The sequence below is a fragment of the Grammomys surdaster genome, unplaced genomic scaffold (assembly GCF_004785775.1).
Source record: "Grammomys surdaster isolate TR1022 unplaced genomic scaffold, NIH_TR_1.0 126131, whole genome shotgun sequence".
NCBI classification, from domain to species: domain Eukaryota; kingdom Metazoa; phylum Chordata; class Mammalia; order Rodentia; family Muridae; genus Grammomys; species Grammomys surdaster.
In genome coordinates, this window is record NW_021620939.1 from 5,227,672 (window position 1) to 5,245,819 (window position 18,148).

An 18,148-nucleotide genomic window follows, 5' to 3' on the forward strand; every position below is an offset into this window, starting at 1 on the left:
CTGAGATCTGTAAGACAAAGAAGCCCTTTCCCAAATAAGTTTTGGTCAATGTTTTATCAGAGCAACAGAAACTTACCAAAAATGACTCAGTTTGCTGGAATGTCCAAGATTCACAAAAACATGATTCACTGATTTAAAAATTTTAAACTAACAAATCATAGTTGTATATATGAATGGAGTACAGATGACTTTCATTTTGTTTTTAAGATTTATTTTTATTTTACATTACTTTGTTAGCATGTATGTATAGCATATGCATGTCAGGTGCCTACAAGGGCTAGAAAGGTGCTGGATCTCCTGGAACTGAACCTATAGATGGTTGGGAGCCACCATGTGGGTGCTGGGAACTCAGGCCATCTGAAAGAGCAGCCAGTGCTCTTAATTGCTGAGTCATCTCTCTAGCCCCAGGGTGATATTTTGATAGACGTACCATGAAATGACTAAATAAGATTAACATATATGTTACTTATTTACCCTTTCGGGGGTGGGGCTAGAACATTTAAAATCTACTTCCTAAAGGCAATTTTGAAACATGATCGTTAGTTTTAATGTTAACTTGACACATAGCCTGTTCTCCATGAAAAATTGCTGGCCTCTGGGTAAGTCTGTGCCTTAATTGGTATGGAAAGAGTCTGCCCTAAAATAGTTCCTTTGAGGAACAGGACTTTTAAGAGAAGAGAGAAAGTTGGCTGAGGTCTGAGCACCCATGCACTCAGTTTTCTCTGTTCTTGACTGTGGATGTGATTTTGGCTAGCCATGGTGGCAAAGAACAAGAGGACAGCTTATGAAGTCCTGGGTTACTCTGAAAGTAAAGTCATGTAGTCTGGTTCCAGCCTTAGAGATTCCTGGGCCATATAGGAGAGGAAAGACAACATGCTGTCTGGACTCTTTCTGAAACTGGGAAAGCTCAGTCTCAGTCACTCTTTTCTTCGTCAGAAAGTTTTTAAGCATGTTTATCCCTTTCCTCTAATCCTTCTGTTTGCTTATTTGTCTTTGAAATAAGGTTCTGCTATGCTGTACAGGCTTTAGTATTTGTATGTAGCTCTGGATGGCCTCAAACTCATGGCCATCCTCTTTCCTCAATTTCTTGAATGCCAGGATCTGGTCTTGAACTTGAAACTTGAAAATTTGCATGTTTTAGCTAGCAAGTCATACAAAAACTCTAAAACAGGATTTAAGATGGTTAATGTTCCTACCAGAACCATGGCCTACCATCTAGACTATCTGCCTGATGTGAATAGGTTCATTTCAGAGGCGAGCACACCAAACACTGAGAGTTATGACTTTACCTGCTTGAAGTTGCCATTTTTCCTCTGTTCCCAGTCCATCATGTCATGAAAGATAGGAATCATGATATTCCGAACTTCTGGCTGTGGGACCAGTGTCACACCCAGAAAAGGGCCAATCATTCCCGGAATAAAGTGGATCTTATGTTCACCTGAACAATAAAACCCAACAACTATTAGTTCATTACTGCTTTGTTCTTTACATAAAAGATTCACAAGTGGGGCCAAGCATATGTTACAATCTGTAGTAGTTCTGGGGATCTATAGTAGTTCTAGGGAGCTATAGTAAACTCTGTGGCACAGTGTTTGCCTAACATGTATGAGGTCCTGAGATAGAACTGAATTTCTTAGCACTGAAAGAGCCAAACCCCACTATTTTTTGTTTGTTTGTTTGTTTGTTTGTTTGTTTTTTTCGAGACAGGGTTTCTCTGTAGCCCTGGCTGTCCTGGAACTCACTCTGTAGACCAGGCTGGCCTTGAACTCAGAAATCCACCTGCTTCTGCCTCCCAAGTGCTGGAATTAAAGGTGTGCACCACCACTACTAGGCTTTCAATTGCTAATTTATACTGGAAGCTTTCAAGTGTAAAAGATAATTTATTCTCTGTTGTTTTTTTTTTTTTTTTTTAGATACTCCTGCCTTTAATTTTTTTATTTTATTATACTTTAAAATCTTTTTTTAAACATGTATCATTTTATGTGTATGGGTGTTTGGCCTGCATGCATGTCTGTGTACCATGTGAGTGCCTGGTACCAGATAATACTACCTCGTATCAGGTGCCAGAAGAGGGCCTCTGATCTCCTGAAAATGGTGTTACAGATCGTTATGAACCACCATATTGGTGCTGGAAATCAAACCTGGGTCCTTTGAAGAGCAGTCAGTGCTATTAAGTACAAAGCCATTCTGCCAGCCCACTCCCTCATCTTTTTAGAGTTTTAAATTGACTGGCCTAGTAAATTTAGAACAAATGTTCAAAAGGCACAAAACTGATGTTTCAAAAAACTTCCTGTGAAGTGTTTTTAACTACTTGGAAACCTTCAGAGCAAGGAAACAGAGTCTGATTTCTCCAGGTGAGTAAGCACTACAAGTTTAGACATCTCCCTAAAGCTTTTGTTTAGTAAGGAAATATGTACGTTTCTGTTTAAACATAACAAACCTCCAGTGAAGTAAAGCTTAAGCTACCAAATGTCTGAAGTCCACAGATCTCTTAAAGGCATACATTCATGTATGCCAACAACTCTCGACCTAAGCTACTAAGAGCTAACTGCATAGCTTCACCCTCATAGGCTGGCTTCAAGACCTAGAATCTCTTTGTACTCTCCTATCCTATAGGAGGAGCTAAGGTGGGAGGAGTAAGGAGAGGAAGAGGAGGAGTTGGGAGAGGAAGAGAAAAAAGGAAGAGAAGGAGCTAGAGAGGGCAGAGATGTAGGAGGATGGAGAACCACACAGGTATGGAGAGCACTCGTGGGGTTAGGTTAGCTAATTGGGATACAACTCTCTTTGTATGGGCATCTTGTTATTAATCATTATCAAACATATAAAGCCTTTGATTAATCTATAAAAATTAGAGCCTCATTCTCTTACTGGGCCACATGGATGGAAGAATGGTCTAGGCAATGCCCTGTCTTGCGGAGACAGCGTGGAAGATTGGCAGAGCCATCTCTCACACTGGCATCTAGTGGGTGGCAGGGCTGGTGTTTCTGGCGGGCCGGTTCTAGTTGCAGCGTGCACATGGCCTCAGGCTGCCGAGAAACATGGCGGCTAGGCTAGGCAGAGCTGCTGCAGCTTAGATAGTCGGCTTGACCGGAGGCCGTTTTTAAATAATTACCACAATACTATCCCCCCATCCCTGTTACTTATATTATATTCTTTTTTTTTAAAACCAGTTACTGATTTTTATTTTATGTGCATTGGTGTTTTGCTTGCATGTATGTGTATGAGGGTATCAGATGTCCTGGAAGTGGAATTAAAAACAGCTGTGAGCTACCATGTGGTTGCTGGGAAGTGAACCCAGGACCCCTGGAAGAGCAGCCAGTGCTTTTCACTGCTAAGCCATCTCTCCAGCCACTCACACTGTATTCTTAAGGTTGGGATACATTCACTCTCGACAGATCTCCTCACCTCTCCCCCAATTTCCTTTATGGAGTCATCCTATGGGAAGTGAGTGATACAGCTCTTCTGCTGATTGGCCTCCTCCTCTCTAGGTAGTATTCCTAGAGCCTAGGGCCACTCCTGGGGACTATTCTTAGCAGTGGTATGACAGAAAGAACCCACTTCAGATGCCTGCTTTCAGTCCTCCAGAGACTACAAAGAGGAACTGTTTGCATGTAAAGTGACTGCTACAGTCAAGTTCATTTTAGGGAACCAGAGACAGACTGTTACTTCATTCAAAAGGAATGAATGGTTTTGTTTTTTGTTTTTTTGTTTTTCAAGACAGGGTTTCTCTGTGTAGAACTCACTCTGTAGACCAGGCTGGCCTCGAACTCAGAAATCCACCTGCCTCTGCCTCCCAAGTGCTGCGATTAAAGGCATGCGCCACCACTGCCTGGCTATTGAATGAATGGTTTTAAAAGGTAAATCTAATACTTTTTAAAAAACTGGCAGTATTGGGGATTAAACTCAAGCTAATCTCTCTCTCTCTCTCTCTCTCTTTTTATATTATTATTTCTTTTGTTTTGAAAGCCTATCTAAGAAGCAAATGTTAGTTCTGAGGCTCATTCTGCATATCCTGATCTTGATACCTGATAAAGCTGTCAGTTTGTGTTCCTAAGAATTTCAAAGTCAAGTTCAATGTTAAAATATATATTCAATTTCTGTTGTGGGCTAGCAGTAAAAGTGATATAGAAGACCTCTTTAGGAAAATGTATCTCTACTAAGGGATGAAAAATCCTATTGTTCTCTCTCTCTCTCTCTCTCTCTCTCTCTCTCTCTCTCTTTCTCTCTCTCTCTCATATTTTTTATTTTTTATGTGCATGGGTGTATTGCATGCATGCATATTAAGTGCACCATGTACATGCCTAGTGCCAGTAGAAGCCAGAAGAGGCCAGATCCCCTGGAAATGAAGTTATGGATGGTTGTAAAGTCACCATGCAGGTGCTGGAATGGAACCAAGGTCCTCCAAAAGAGGAGTAAGTGCTTTTAGCTGCTGAGCCACTTCCTCAGTGGCCCCCTATTGCTGCCTTATACCTTCCTTTTCATCTCTAGATCAAAGTAAGAATGGATCATAGGAAACTTCAAGATTCTATGAACCTCATTCCTATGGCTTAAGCTGTACAAGCTTAGCTTAAATCACACTTCATTGGAAATATAACTATTTTTTTATCTCTTCCTCAAAGAAGACTCATATCTTTCCAGAATCCCAGGTAGCCTAGCGAGTCATCTAGGCAACTGAAAGACTACCAAAAACACCAATGTGACCACTTTAGATTCAAAGCAGCATCTATTAGAGATGGTTAAAGAAAAAGCTAGTATCACTCTCCTCAAGGCTTGTAACTCTAATCTTTCATATGAGTGGTATTCGATACGTGATGTGGACACATAAATACCTGAGGTACAAAGTTTATTTCATCTTTATTAAAATCAATATTCGTCCTGTTTTTGTGGTGTCTGTGTGATTTACACTTCTGAGCCTGTAACATTTAGACAGGGACATGAAATAGTGCAGAGGCTCTTACAACATGGATTCCCAAACTGGAAAAACTACTGAGCCTTCCTCATAGTCTCCTAACTTCAGTTATCAAAATGGAGTGCACATGTCACACTACATTCGTCTTAGCCAAGGGAGGGCTTTATGAACATATGTTACTCTACACCGTTCAACTCGAGTGTTACAGTAAAGCGACAGGAGGCTCTCTGGGGGCTGAACTGATACCCAGAAGGCTTTGGAGAATTGTTAGCACTTGTATTTTTTATTTACATATGCGGTATATGAAAGGGAAGGATCAGTAGGAAAGACCTACCCAGATTCTGCCACATGCTGAACAGTTCATAGGCCATCATCACACGCATGTCCCCATACCTGAAAATAGTAACTGTTAGCGGAGGGAGGTTCAGTGAGACAGATCTGAAAATCTAGTGAGGGAAGTACATCAGCACTGTTATTTCTAATGCTCTCAAAATGCTAAGCCAGTGGGTTATTGACTGAACATTTAATACTTGGCTCCTTGGGAAACTAGCCATGTGGGAAACTTGTGGACTTCTGAAAGAGTCTGTCACAGAAAAATACTCCCATCTGGGCAAGTGGTAGAGAGATGAAGAGAAGACATCTGTCTTACTTATCTAGAATCTTCTTCCTCTTGGCTGAAGTAATGATTTCTAGCTGAAGGCTTGGCTGGTTTATGAACAGAACTGCCAGGCTAAAATAAGAATTCCACACCTAGAGAGACAGAAAAAGATCATGTGATTGCCTAAGTCCTTAACCTTGCAGGGAAAGTTACTAAGTATATGCATATAGCAGAGAGTCCATTTTTATAATCTCAAATTCTTAAGATTTCCCCCCTTTTAACTATCTTCAGAAATAGGCCTTTCCCCAGTTTTGCTTTCTTGATTCCTTCTGAAGCCAACAGCCAGAATCTTCAAAGATGCCTGCCTCCCAACACTTTCACCAAGGCAGCTCTCAGGTCATATCTATAATAACCACCAGTCTTGGAATCTACAATACTATGTATATATTAAAGCAAAAAGGGGTGAGTGTGGAATTCGATGTGCTAGTACTGTGACAGCAATAGTCTTTAGGCGCTCCTACCTTGAAGTCAAAGTCTGTCTCTGTGAAATTCTTGTGCAGTGCAGAGGACAGGTACTGGACAGTCGTGACTATAATGCTGCAGTGAGGAGACAAGGCATTTGTAGAATTAAAAGACCAGCTGTGGCATACAGCCCAGCATCAGCTGTCTTCCTATAGGCAAAATTCTGGAAGTCAATTTGCTCTTATATAAGATATGGCTTTAAGGAAAGAAAATGGCACCACAGAAAACCAGTTTTAGAAAATGCCCAACAGTAGTAAGAGAGCAAAAACTGTCAGTGGGTCACTGATAACTCTACTCTCTAAGCTCTGTGCTCTTTAGGATTTATTCTAGCTCAAAAAGTAATTTCTAGTATTCTGAGGATCTATGGATAACAATACAGATTATGGTCACTTTATAGGAGTTATAGCATAATTTTATTATTTTACCAGATAACAGGAATTTATACTGATTAAATATTTCCTTTTGTCATGTACTGTTTTCTTTTTTACTATTTATAAAAATAAAATTTCATGTACTGTTTTCATCTGACTTCAGCCTTTGAGCTCGAATATCACTTTTAATCTCTGCCTAGCACACATAAGGGATAATAGGAAGCTATTCTGCTAAATATAAGAATGTGAGTTTAAGTCTAAAGGAAGGAAACTGTGATGCATAGTTAAGGGTCTTATTACAGAGGGCCTTTGCTATGCGGCAAAGGAACTATGCTTAAGAGTGGCCACCTGCCCTAGCAGGTATGATAGGCAGAAAGTGTAAGAGCATGATGGTAAAGGGTACACCAGGGAAACAAAGCCTCGAAGTCAACACTATCAAAGCTCATGTGAACTCACAGAAACCAAGGCAGCAAGCACAGGGCCTGCACGGGTCTGCACCAGATCCTCTGCATGTATATCATGGCTTCCAGTTTGGTATTCTTAATGAGATGCTTGAGTTTGTGCCTTCTCTTGGGCTCTGTTTCTTCTGTTGGCTTTCTTCCATTTTTCACATTTATCTAACTCTAATGTGACAATTTTGTTTTATCTTGTTAAATTTTACTCTGTTATATCTTATTATTATCATCCCCTAGAAGCCTATTCTTTTCTAATAAGAGACAGAAAGGAAATAGATCCTGATGGGAGGGTAACTGAGGAGGAACTGAGAGGAGTAGAGAGAGAGGAAGCTGTAATCGGGATACATTATATGAAAAAATAATCTATTTTCAATAAAAAGAAAAGAAGAGTAGCCATCAGCGTCTTTGTATAGAAGAAGAGAACAGCAAAAGTAGTCCATAGAAGAGACCAGTGTTCCAGCAGAGCAGGGTCGACAAGGGCCAGGGTCAAAGATGAGATGCCATTCCTGTATCTAAGGCTAGAAAATCTCAAGTTTTCCAAGTGGAACTCGGAGACAGGCACATGAAAGATCTAGACAAAAGTCCGAGTACTTGAGGAAATATTTATGCAACTTCCTATCATTCTTTTGTTCTGGACAAAACATGTGCAGGTTTTTAAAAAAAAAAGGGCCCATAAAGAGTTCAACATGAAAAACAATCACATTGCCCTGTTAATATACCTAATATAAATAATTTGACTTCATTCTATACAATGCTAACATAAAAGGAGATCAGTGAGAGGTGGCAGTAGGCTAATGAGGACAGATCACACAATCTATTTCATCTATTTGACATGAGATCAAATGAACAATGTGTTTCTACCTGTATCACTTGTTTAGTTTGCCAAGACGAAGCACAGGCTGGAAACATGAACAGAGCAGACATTTCATCTCTATACTTAGAAGTGGCCAAAGCTTTGCAGCCAGGGCTTAGGGGCTAGTTAGCACTAATTCCACAAGGCAAGTACTGTCTGGTAGATAATACAACTCAAAGCAAGATGGAGCTCTGTCTAAAGCTGCAGAGCAACAGAGGCTAAAGGCTCTTGTATATCCCATCTTTAACATATCCTCTTCTATCCTCAGTACTATAGACTCTGCTTTTTGAATTATCTTGGATTCTTTCCTTTCACTGCCTTATGGCCAGTGGCCAAATCCTGTGGATTGTAACTCCAAAAAAATTTTCTATTTGTCAACTCCTCTCTTTTCCAAGTCTTGGTCTTATTCTTCCTCCTACTCACATACATACATACATACATACATACATACATATATATACATATACATATATATATATATACACACACACATATATATTACCCCCCTGCTTGAGTAGAACTTGCAAATGCCAGTACAGAGTTTTCCTTACTCACTTGCTTGTCAACAGTCTCATCACCATCCAGTCTCGAGGGAAGACACTCATCTTCATTAGGTTTCTGAACACACAGAAAATCTTCAGCAGGAATTCCTGAAGATTAATAGTAGAAGGTATAGTGTACCCAACAGGCTGAGTTCAATTCCCAATACCACCCAAAAACAAAACCCCAAAACAAGAGAAAGTAAAAATAACAAACCCTCTAATAAATCCATGTCCATGAAAATAATGAAGTGGCTAAGACTGATTTAACAATTCAATATAATATAACTCAAGGAGAATGTGCTGGCTATTTTTACCAACTTGAGCAGACTCAGCTAGGAAGAAAGAACCTTGACTGAAGAATTGCTTTGATCAGATTGGCCTGTAGGCTTTTTTTTTTTTTTTTTGATTAATGTTTGATGATGTGAGAGAGGACTATGCAATTTTGGGAGGTGCCACCTCTAGATGGAGGTCTTAGCAAGCCATGCAAAGTAAGTCATTAAACAGCATCTTTCCAGGGTCTCTGCTTTAGCTCCTGCCTCTAGTTCCTGCTTTGGCTTCCCTTGGTGATGAACTGTAACCTATAAGCTAAATAAACCCTGTCCTCTCCCAAGTTGGTGTTGGTCAATATTTTACCACAGCAACAAAAAGCAAACAAGGGTAAAGCGTTTGGTAAGGAAGTGGGTGTATGACAGGACACACTGAATCTTGTTCCGTTTCATTTGTCCCTATTTGCGTCTTCTCTATTACTTCAACACTCAACTACAGAACCATAGCAGCTACAAAACACCAAAAGCCTAGCAGATACTGGATAAATAGTTCTAGAGCCCCCTAAAAGCCCATTCTCTAGAGAATTGCTAGTTGACTTGGCAAATTCAGTAGTTCTTTGCATAAGCCTACTGCCAGGGCTTGTCTTTATTCAATGTAATCCAGAGCTCATCTAGTTTTTGAACAGGACATCTGTTAAAAACAAAAGCCAGACATATAATTTAACATTCTAGATACATGATACATTCACAGTAGTTGGGACAAAAAGAGATCTGGCAAAAAGCTTCAAGGAAATTCTGAAGAATGAGATATCTATAGGGACCTGTGAAAAGATTTGGTATATTCCTTGGATTCTAGAGGGCCACACATATGCTGGGCTGCTCATATTGCCAGAAAAGACCTGAGAAGCTAAAAATCTCCCATCTCTGACTGAACATTAAGGTTCTGTACAAACAGAGCTGCAAAGAGAATTGTAAGATGCTGGCATATTAAAGGTGAGCCCCAGGATATAAGAGGCCTTTAGTAAAGTACAGAGATTTATTGATTTTGAGCATTTAAGAACATCTTGTCTAATTGTTACATGATCACTTAGTGATTGGAAACATCGGTGGATACAAACAATCTAGAATATAGAAATTATTCCTGAATTAATGTAAACAAAGAACAATAATTACAGCCAGGCATGATGGTGAATGCCTGTAATCCTAGTACTCAGGAGGTAGACACAGGTGAATCTCTTGAGTTTGAGGCCAGCCTGGTCTACAAAGTGAGTTCCAGGACAGCCAGGGCTACATGGAGAAACCCTATTTCAAAACAAACAAACAAACAAACAAACAGACCCCAAACCAAATCAAATGAAACATAATTACAACAAAACATTAAAAATGCACAACAAACTCTGAGGTGGGACAACTCTGATTTCCAGAGTTGCCACATTACACAATTTACAACTGCCTAGCTTTTCCCAAGATATATGGATTAGAAAATAGGAAGAGCAACAAATCTAAGGTCATAGACATAGAAAAGGCAAAGAATTTCATTCTGAGGGCATAGAAAATATTTTCAACAAGATCATGGCAGAAAAACTTTCCAAATTTTAGCAAAGAAATGTTAGTCCAGATATAGGAGAAACCTTTAGAATACCAAAGAGACAAGACCAGAAAGAATGTTCGCTTGTTATATCATAACCAACCATGAAATTTAAACAATAAAGAAAATACATTAAAAGGAGAAGAGAGGGAAACTGAGCCATGTATGAAAGAGCACAATTTTGTTTTGTATGCAGATATCAACTCATTCTAGTAGTTTCTGGAGGCTTCCTCTTTCTTCATTAAATTGTCTTGGCTTCACTACTGAGTATTCACAGTATAAATGTAAAGATTTATTTCTGAACTCTTCAGCTCAGTCTTACTGATTGATGTGTCTATCTTTTTACCAGTGTCAGTTGTATGTGTATTTAAAGAAAGGGTTTCACTGTGTGGCCCTGACTGGTTCAGCTTTGAACTCACAGACATCTGCCTGCCTCTGCCCCAAGTGCCCCAGCTTTCCAGTGTCAACAGTGATTACTTGTTACTTTATAGTAAATTCTGAAGTGGAAATGCAAACTGAAAAGAGGCATTGAAAGAAAGTTTATATGTTAAACTATAACACTCTTGGATTCTATTTTTCCATATTATTGTTTTTAAGTTACCAAAAAAATGGGCTTCTTTATGACATTTTAAAAGATACAGATAACTGAACTTGTCCACCAATGTATTACTCCATCTTGTCCCCTATCACTTCCTTCTGGTCTTTGTCTCACTCGTTCCACCAGCTTTCACACACACACACACACACACACACACACACACACACGCGCGCGCGCACGCGTGTGTGTCTGTAATATCACATTTATTATTTATTTGTGTGAAAGACAGAATTTTTTTCAAGTCCAAGAGAAGAAATCTAATATTTACAACTAAGATAAGCCCTGCTCACAACTAAGAATTCAAATGAATAGCAATAGACTTTACTTTTAGATACATACTGACATCAAGGAGTCTCTATATAGGAAGAAAGTCTTTAATACAGAAGATTGAGAATGGGCTAGACATGGTGGCAAAACGTCCTGTAATCTCATCTTTCAGGAGGTATGGTGTATTACCATAAAGTGCAAGTGACTTGGTTCTGAATAAAAGCAGAGCACAGACCCAAGTTTGCAATAGTCATGCATGAGGAGGCAGCATGGTCTCATGTAGACACAAACCCTAGCAGTCTATGATGCTATGCTCAGCAAGGGCAATGTTCTCCTGTTGTCTGGACTCCAGGTTCATTTCTCTGTATCATCTATGACGCATTACTTCAGATTCTTTTTTTTTTTTTTTTTTTTTTTTTAAAGATTTATTTATTTATTTTATTTATGAGTACACTGTAGCTGTCTTCAGACACACCAGAAGAGGGCATCGAATCTCATTACGGATGGTTGTGAGCCACCATGTGGTTGCTGGGATTTGAACTCAGGACCTCTGGAAGAGCAGTCAGTGCTCTTAACCGCTGAGCCATCTCTCCAGCCCCGCATTACTTCAGATTCAAAGTCTGACAGCTCAAGGTAGGAAGGGTATACCCTGGCTAGGGGTATTTTCTAGAACTATATTCAAGTAAAGAAACATCATCAGCATCATCAATATAGCTATTAAAGCAGTAAAGCCTGGTTTGCACAGGATAAAACATTAAGAAAGAGAGAGCACTGACTTTCTAATCCAGCATGCTTCAGGTTATTCTCTAATAGAGGGAAATGCTCAAAAGGCTGCTATCAGTTACAGAAAAAATTTCAAATGTTAGCCTGGGTTCAGGCTATGTGAAGGGCACTGCCAAATTTCTGCTTCTGGAGATCATATACTCAGCTATAAACTGGGCTGCTGAATCCAATAACATAGGCATCAATGACCACTTGAACACAACCCTCTGATAGAAGTCTATGGGCAGTTGTGGCTCCCTACTTCCTTTCCTGGGTGAAAAGCCAGTGCTCTGTTGCCTACCTTGAGTTCATCTTTGCTCTGGAAGTTGTCTAAGAGGTGTTGGTAATGGGTGTCACACATCTGACGGAGCAATGAGAGGAGGCAGGACACATATTCACCCTGGGGACCAATCCAAACAAAAACAAAACCAAAAACACTTAGCATAGCTAGTCACAGGGGCCCTGTTCTTCAAATGACAGAGGGTAAGAAAAGGGAGGGTTTGAGATGGCCCCAAATGTTCATGAAGAAAGGTGACAACTGTGTTTCTGAAAATGAACTTTCTTCTCAGAGGAGTGCTTTGGAGTCTTAATAAAGTTTCTGTAGCACAGGATTATTGAAAAGCCTTCACTTAAATATGGAGTACTGCAAAGTGAAATAATCATTTTCTCTACTACAACATTTTGGCTAAATAGTCTCTTATTGTCAGAATACAATACTTAAGTCTGCAGAGCCTACTTGGAAAAAAGCCTCTCCTCTGGACAAAATCTGGATCATCCTCTGGGGAAGGGCAGCTGACCTGGGAAAATGGATGTAAGTAAGCAAAGAAAGGCAAAAGAGTTGAAACTGATCTTTGTGAGAGAACACGCTATGAGCTTCAAAACATATTTAAGTGTGATCATGAGGCACTTTTTAAAAAGCCAATTAGGATATACTAAAAACAAAACAAAACAACAACAAAAAGCCAGTTTTAAGGACTGCAAAGGCCATGTTATGGCAATTAATGGGATGGTTCTTAAAAGACTGTTTCCTCAGCAAAAAGTATTTTACCTATTTGATAATAGTGAATTTGATAATAGTGTTTTAATGTACCGAATCCTTTCTAGAGCCTTGAAACTACACAAAATCTATACTTATATGAACTTCAGTTTCATCTAAAAATGAGCATATGGAGTCATAATTAATGATGTAAAAAGGTTAGATGAGTTCTGTTTTGTGTGTGTGTGCGTGTGTGTGTGTGTGTGTGTGTGTATAGCATTGAAGGACAAAGTATATAAAAGTACATAAAAGGTACCCAACAAGTTATAGTTATAATAATCTACAGAAATGAATGACTTCATTAGTAACATTTGTCAAATGTTAAAGCAAGGTCAGACCTCCTAGCCAAGGGCTGGGTAATTAGCATTGATTAGAAGGCTAGACTACGAGGGGATGTCAGGGTACATAGTAATTTTACCTACATTGAAGAGTGACCTCAACAGGGGCTCTCAAACAAAAAGCTCAGTAAATTTTTCTTAAAGGATTTTATATACTGTGATTCTTTTGTTGCTCATCAAGGTTATTACTGTTGTGAAGCTAAACTTCTAGATCTCTCTTCAAGACCGTCCATTTTAAAAGAATTGATTCTTAATCCAGTTATCAGCTCAAAATTCTTTTAATTAAGCGTCATTCATCTCTACTTGAATTTCTGACATATTGATGACTAATTAAAAGTTCTCCATCTTAAATCTTTGGCATCAAATTTGCTGATGTTTTCTTTAGGATCTGTTTAGATCTTTACAAACTGTCTGATTTTCAATACTGACAATCTACTTCTTACTATGGAATACCACAGACCTGTGCAATATGACAATGCCTACAGTAAAACAAGATTACTAAGTCTTATGTTTTTCAACAGGGGCTCTTCACAGAGGAGACACTTTCCCCAGGCCAAATGCTCACCCTGACATGCTAGGCTTGGCTTTGTTCCAGAAATGACTTTTTTCAAAGAGAGTTCTATAATCAATTATCTTCCAACTGAAATTGCTTATACAAAACACAGTACCATAGGAGGGCTGGAAAATTCACTCTGGATATGCAAGTGGGGTCCAGTGGCAAAGGGTCTGTCTCTCTATCCCTTCTGAGATGCTTTCCCAGTTTGTTTTCCTCCTAATTAGGTCACATAAAAGCTTTATTCAACAACACTACTGAAGTTCTACCACATCATACTTTTCTTGATGTTAAAAATTTAGATACAAATACTATATACTACACCAACTAATCTGTAGACTCGAGAAAATTCTAAGACAATTATTCTGTCCTGTATCATGTAGGACAGCTATAGGAGGTTTCCTACAGGAGACAGCCTTTAGCCTCAGCCCGCAGCTCTGTTGTATCACTGCTTCACTCAACATTTCTAACAAGGGACTACTTGGCTTAAAGACAAAGACCAATGGAAGCTACGGAAGAGAAATCACACAAAAAACATTTCCTGAACCGTCCCTAAAATATTGTCTGGGGAATATGAAGCTAGAGCTTTCAGAGTGGAGGGAAGGGGAAAATGAGTCAAGTAGGAAGAGGGTAACGTGCTGACCACCATGCAGGGAGGAGACTGAGATGAACATGTCGGGTGGTGAGATGGGAGCAATGTAAGGAGCCCCAGGTTAGAAAAGAAAGCAAGAACACCTGAGTGTTAGTTACTAACAGTGATCTCGGCTGTGCACTGCGGGCACCGCTGCCCTCTTACCGCCTCCTGAGCATGTGATTTACTCATGATGGTGAGCAGAGTCTGTAGGAGAACATCCAGGAGGCTTTCCACCATCATCTCTACCTCCTCCATGACATCTCCCTCCTGGAGTGAGCATGAAAGAGCACAGCATTAGCACTAGCATTAGCATTAAGCTAAGCAGATGCTCAGGAGCAGAACGCACTAAGCCCATCAGGAGTGATTTAATACTGGTCTTGTAGAATCACCAATATGAAGTGTGTAAGAAATCCAGGACAATGGCTTTAGTAAGAGGTGAGGCATACCTGCCTCACCTATCCAGGAACAGTGGCTGCAGCCTTGCCATTACTAATGCCAGCCACAAATTTCAATTGCAGGCAGACACATTAATTTTGACACACAGGACAAAGATGAATGCCCTGAGTTAAAGGTTTTCTTTGACTTCCCGGTGTAGTGAAGAGCATGCCTCTACTGACACTGAGAAATGATGAAGTTTGAGAAATGGCAGAGTCTCCACTCCTCGGTTTTTGCAAACCCCCTCTGTGGCCATTTCTAATTCCTCAGTCTTTTATTATTCTCAGTTCATCTGAAAGACTCTATTCTCAATCCATGTATCTCTGACAGCTTGATAAAAGTGGAACATGCCTTATCACTATAGGCTACTTCTCAGTTCCTAGAATTTTAGAACAGTTTGTATTATCCTTTTATAGACATCATATATTCATTTCAAATTTTGTAGGGTGGCTTTAATTATCTTCCGAAGAGATTCCCATTAACCCGTCTCAAAAATATATTATAAGATTTTATTCTGTGTTTGTGTGATTTCTGTGTGGTATATGTATGCAGGTGCACACAGCTGGTGTGAACACATGTGGAGTTCAGAAGTCGACATCAGATGTCTTCTACTGTTCTCTATATCATCACCATCATTATCATTATTATTATTTGAGATCAAGTCTTCAACTGAACCTGGACTTTGCCATTTTATCCAGAATGGCTGGCCGTCAAGCCTCCCGAATCTTTCCTATTCCTCCATCATTCGTTCCCCACAGTGTTGGGGTATAGACACATGCACCATGGTGCAAGGTTTTTATGGATGCTAGAGATCCAAATGCACATCATCCTTATGCCTGCACAGCAAGCACTTTAAACACTGGGTACAACTACGGATAATTCTCATCCTTTACCCATGTTACCATGTTACCATCAATCAACATTTACTATGTGGCACTCCCTGTCTGAGAACCTGACTATACTGAGATGTACTAGAGAGACTTATCTCTGATCTCACAGAGCTTAAACTTCATCTTCCTTTTACTCATCCACCAAATATAATTATATTCTGTCCCATTTCACACAAGGAATTGGCTCTTGGGGCTAAAGTAATCAAAGTGATTTTAATACTCTTTTCTTTGATACATGTTTGAGCAGTTGTAGTCAATTAATTATATTCACTCTACTCCCCCAAATGCAAACAAACTACATCTTTTAGGTTTTCCACTGGTTTTCATTTTTCCTTTATTTTAAAACTCTTCTTTAATGTATTCCCTTCTTTTAGCAATTAAGCTACCAGACATACAGCCATGGACTACTGTAGACATTATGAGCTTGGTGTGGCTTCTATGAGGCCTGGTGGGAAGGAGAGTTGCCAGGTCTTGTCTGGAGCAAAGAGCAAATAATAGGGTTGTTAGAACTGTCTCAGTCACTTCCCGACAAGTCGGGTCTCTGTTATCAGATGGTCCGGACACTAGAAATCCCTTTTTGGTTTCTGACTTTTGCCCAAAGCATGCCCTTGTTTTAGGTCCCTCTTTTTACTCCACTTAAGCAGTCTGCTTTTGTAAATATCACCTGGGCCATATCCTTCCTTTTAAATGCACTTCAAATTGTATTCTGGGAGCATTAACTTAAAAAAACTATAATAAAACACATTCTTGTTTTTCATTGCCTTTATACCTTTCCTATGGTCTTCCAGTTTTCTATAATACACATTTCTTCTATTATCAGTATATAAAATAAATAATATGAAAGCACATACTATTCTCATCCATGCCTTTGCTTTTCCCCTACCCCAATCTCTCTCCTTCTACCACGTATTTCCTTAAAGATAAAAGGAAAATAGATAAGAACATAGTTGAAAACTGCCATCTAGGAACCATTCTACATCCCACAGGCACAGCACTCTTATGGGCAGCTGACAGCTAGTGCATATCCTGACCTCATCTCGCAAAATGTAAGGATGCCATGGGTAGAATCAAACTATCTGAAAAGCTTAAAGTCTGAATAAGCAAGACCCCCTCACTAGTCTGTGTCTGCCTTCTGGTATTTGTACTTAAATTCTAAGAAAACTCCCAGGAGTCCAGAGTTAATCCCTTTTGATAGAATCAGAAGATGAAATGTGACTGGCCTTTCTGATACTGTGGGAAATGATTTATCAGTGTACACTTATAGTAGTATAACTATTAACACACCAAGGATGTATTGTACTGAAAAACTTGCTAGGCACACACATTCATTTGGGCACTTGCCTTTCACCAACAAAGGCATTTGACTGAGAAGTACACAAAGTGATCATTGTTGGTCTGCTCCTGACTACAATAACATAAGATCAGGGCAGAGGTAAGTGGGGAGGGCTGTGGGGTCACTACCAGAGAGCTGGTCTTGACGATGGAGAAGATGCTCCCCAGAATCCCTGAGCAGATTAATAACTCTTTCTGCTGCCTCAGGTGAAGATGAATGTGATGAAGAACCACAGGAAGTAGGATGCGGCGGGATTCTAGGAAAGAAAACCGAGATGAAGTCCATCATTGGAGGACAGCTAGGCACTGATAATAAGATAGTGGCATTGTGGGACTTAAAGGAGACAAGGTTAAGAACAGAGTCATAGTAGAGGTTACCAGCTTCCAAAAGTTTAAAAGTCTTGTCGGTAGAAATTTTAGGCCATCCTATGACACGGTTTCTCCATCTTTTTTTCCTTATTATTTTAAACCCCTATAAAAATGGCACATGTAATAATAAGATATAAGTAGAACTCTGCTTCCAAATGATATCTTTTTGATAATTAAACTTCAAATTAAAAGCAGATTGTAGAGAAAAATCTGTGTGTCACATTTATCATGAACTATGACTAGATTTGTAGGCTCACTAGGAATTACTAACTGCTTCTCTTCATGACACGCCTTCAAAGCCTGTCACTCCTGTCACCCTGGCAGCATTTACCTTGTCAAACCGTCTGGCCTGTCTCTTGTCAGTCATGGGCTTTTTAGACTGCTTTCAGTATGTTCACAACAATGTATGGAATAGGAGTATAATGTTAGCCTGTCACAGCCTTTGGTAACTAGTGAGCTTTTATATAAACCAACCCTACTGGATATATTAAAATATTGTTCTTTTCTTCATCATGTTACCAGAACAGCATTTCAAGAAGAAGAATCATGTTTGGAACCCTAATTCAGACAGGCTAAATTATATTCAAGCTCCCTTACTAATTCACTTGCAGTTCTTAAGCAGACTGACTCCTCTTTCTACAGGCTTCGTTTTCCTTGTATAGAATGGTTTGTTAATGGCCTCTTTTACTAAGTAAAATACAAGTGTGAACATGTTTCTAGCACTCTAAACTCTTGTGGTAGTGATTGTGCACCCCTGAAGATACTGTCCTACATACACAAGTCATGGAAAATATAATCTATTGTTTATATTTGACCACATTTAACAGTTT

The 18,148-nt window shown here is 39.5% G+C and overlaps 1 protein-coding gene across 1 annotated transcript in view; it reads right to left on the bottom strand.

Annotated features, from left to right (window-relative positions):
* The window catches only part of Dock3 (dedicator of cytokinesis 3), a 200,895-nt gene that overhangs the window by 56,827 nt on the left and 125,920 nt on the right, over nucleotides 1-18,148 (bottom strand). Inside the window, exons 21-28 of the mRNA XM_028756841.1 lie at nucleotides 17,079-17,206; nucleotides 14,413-14,559; nucleotides 12,033-12,131; nucleotides 8,264-8,358; nucleotides 6,029-6,104; nucleotides 5,559-5,659; nucleotides 5,244-5,302; nucleotides 1,290-1,438 (exon numbers count right to left, since the gene is read on the bottom strand). Of these exons, the coding sequence (XP_028612674.1) occupies nucleotides 1,290-1,438; nucleotides 5,244-5,302; nucleotides 5,559-5,659; nucleotides 6,029-6,104; nucleotides 8,264-8,358; nucleotides 12,033-12,131; nucleotides 14,413-14,559; nucleotides 17,079-17,206 (854 nt within the window). The remainder of the gene's footprint in view (nucleotides 1-1,289; nucleotides 1,439-5,243; nucleotides 5,303-5,558; nucleotides 5,660-6,028; nucleotides 6,105-8,263; nucleotides 8,359-12,032; nucleotides 12,132-14,412; nucleotides 14,560-17,078; nucleotides 17,207-18,148) is intronic.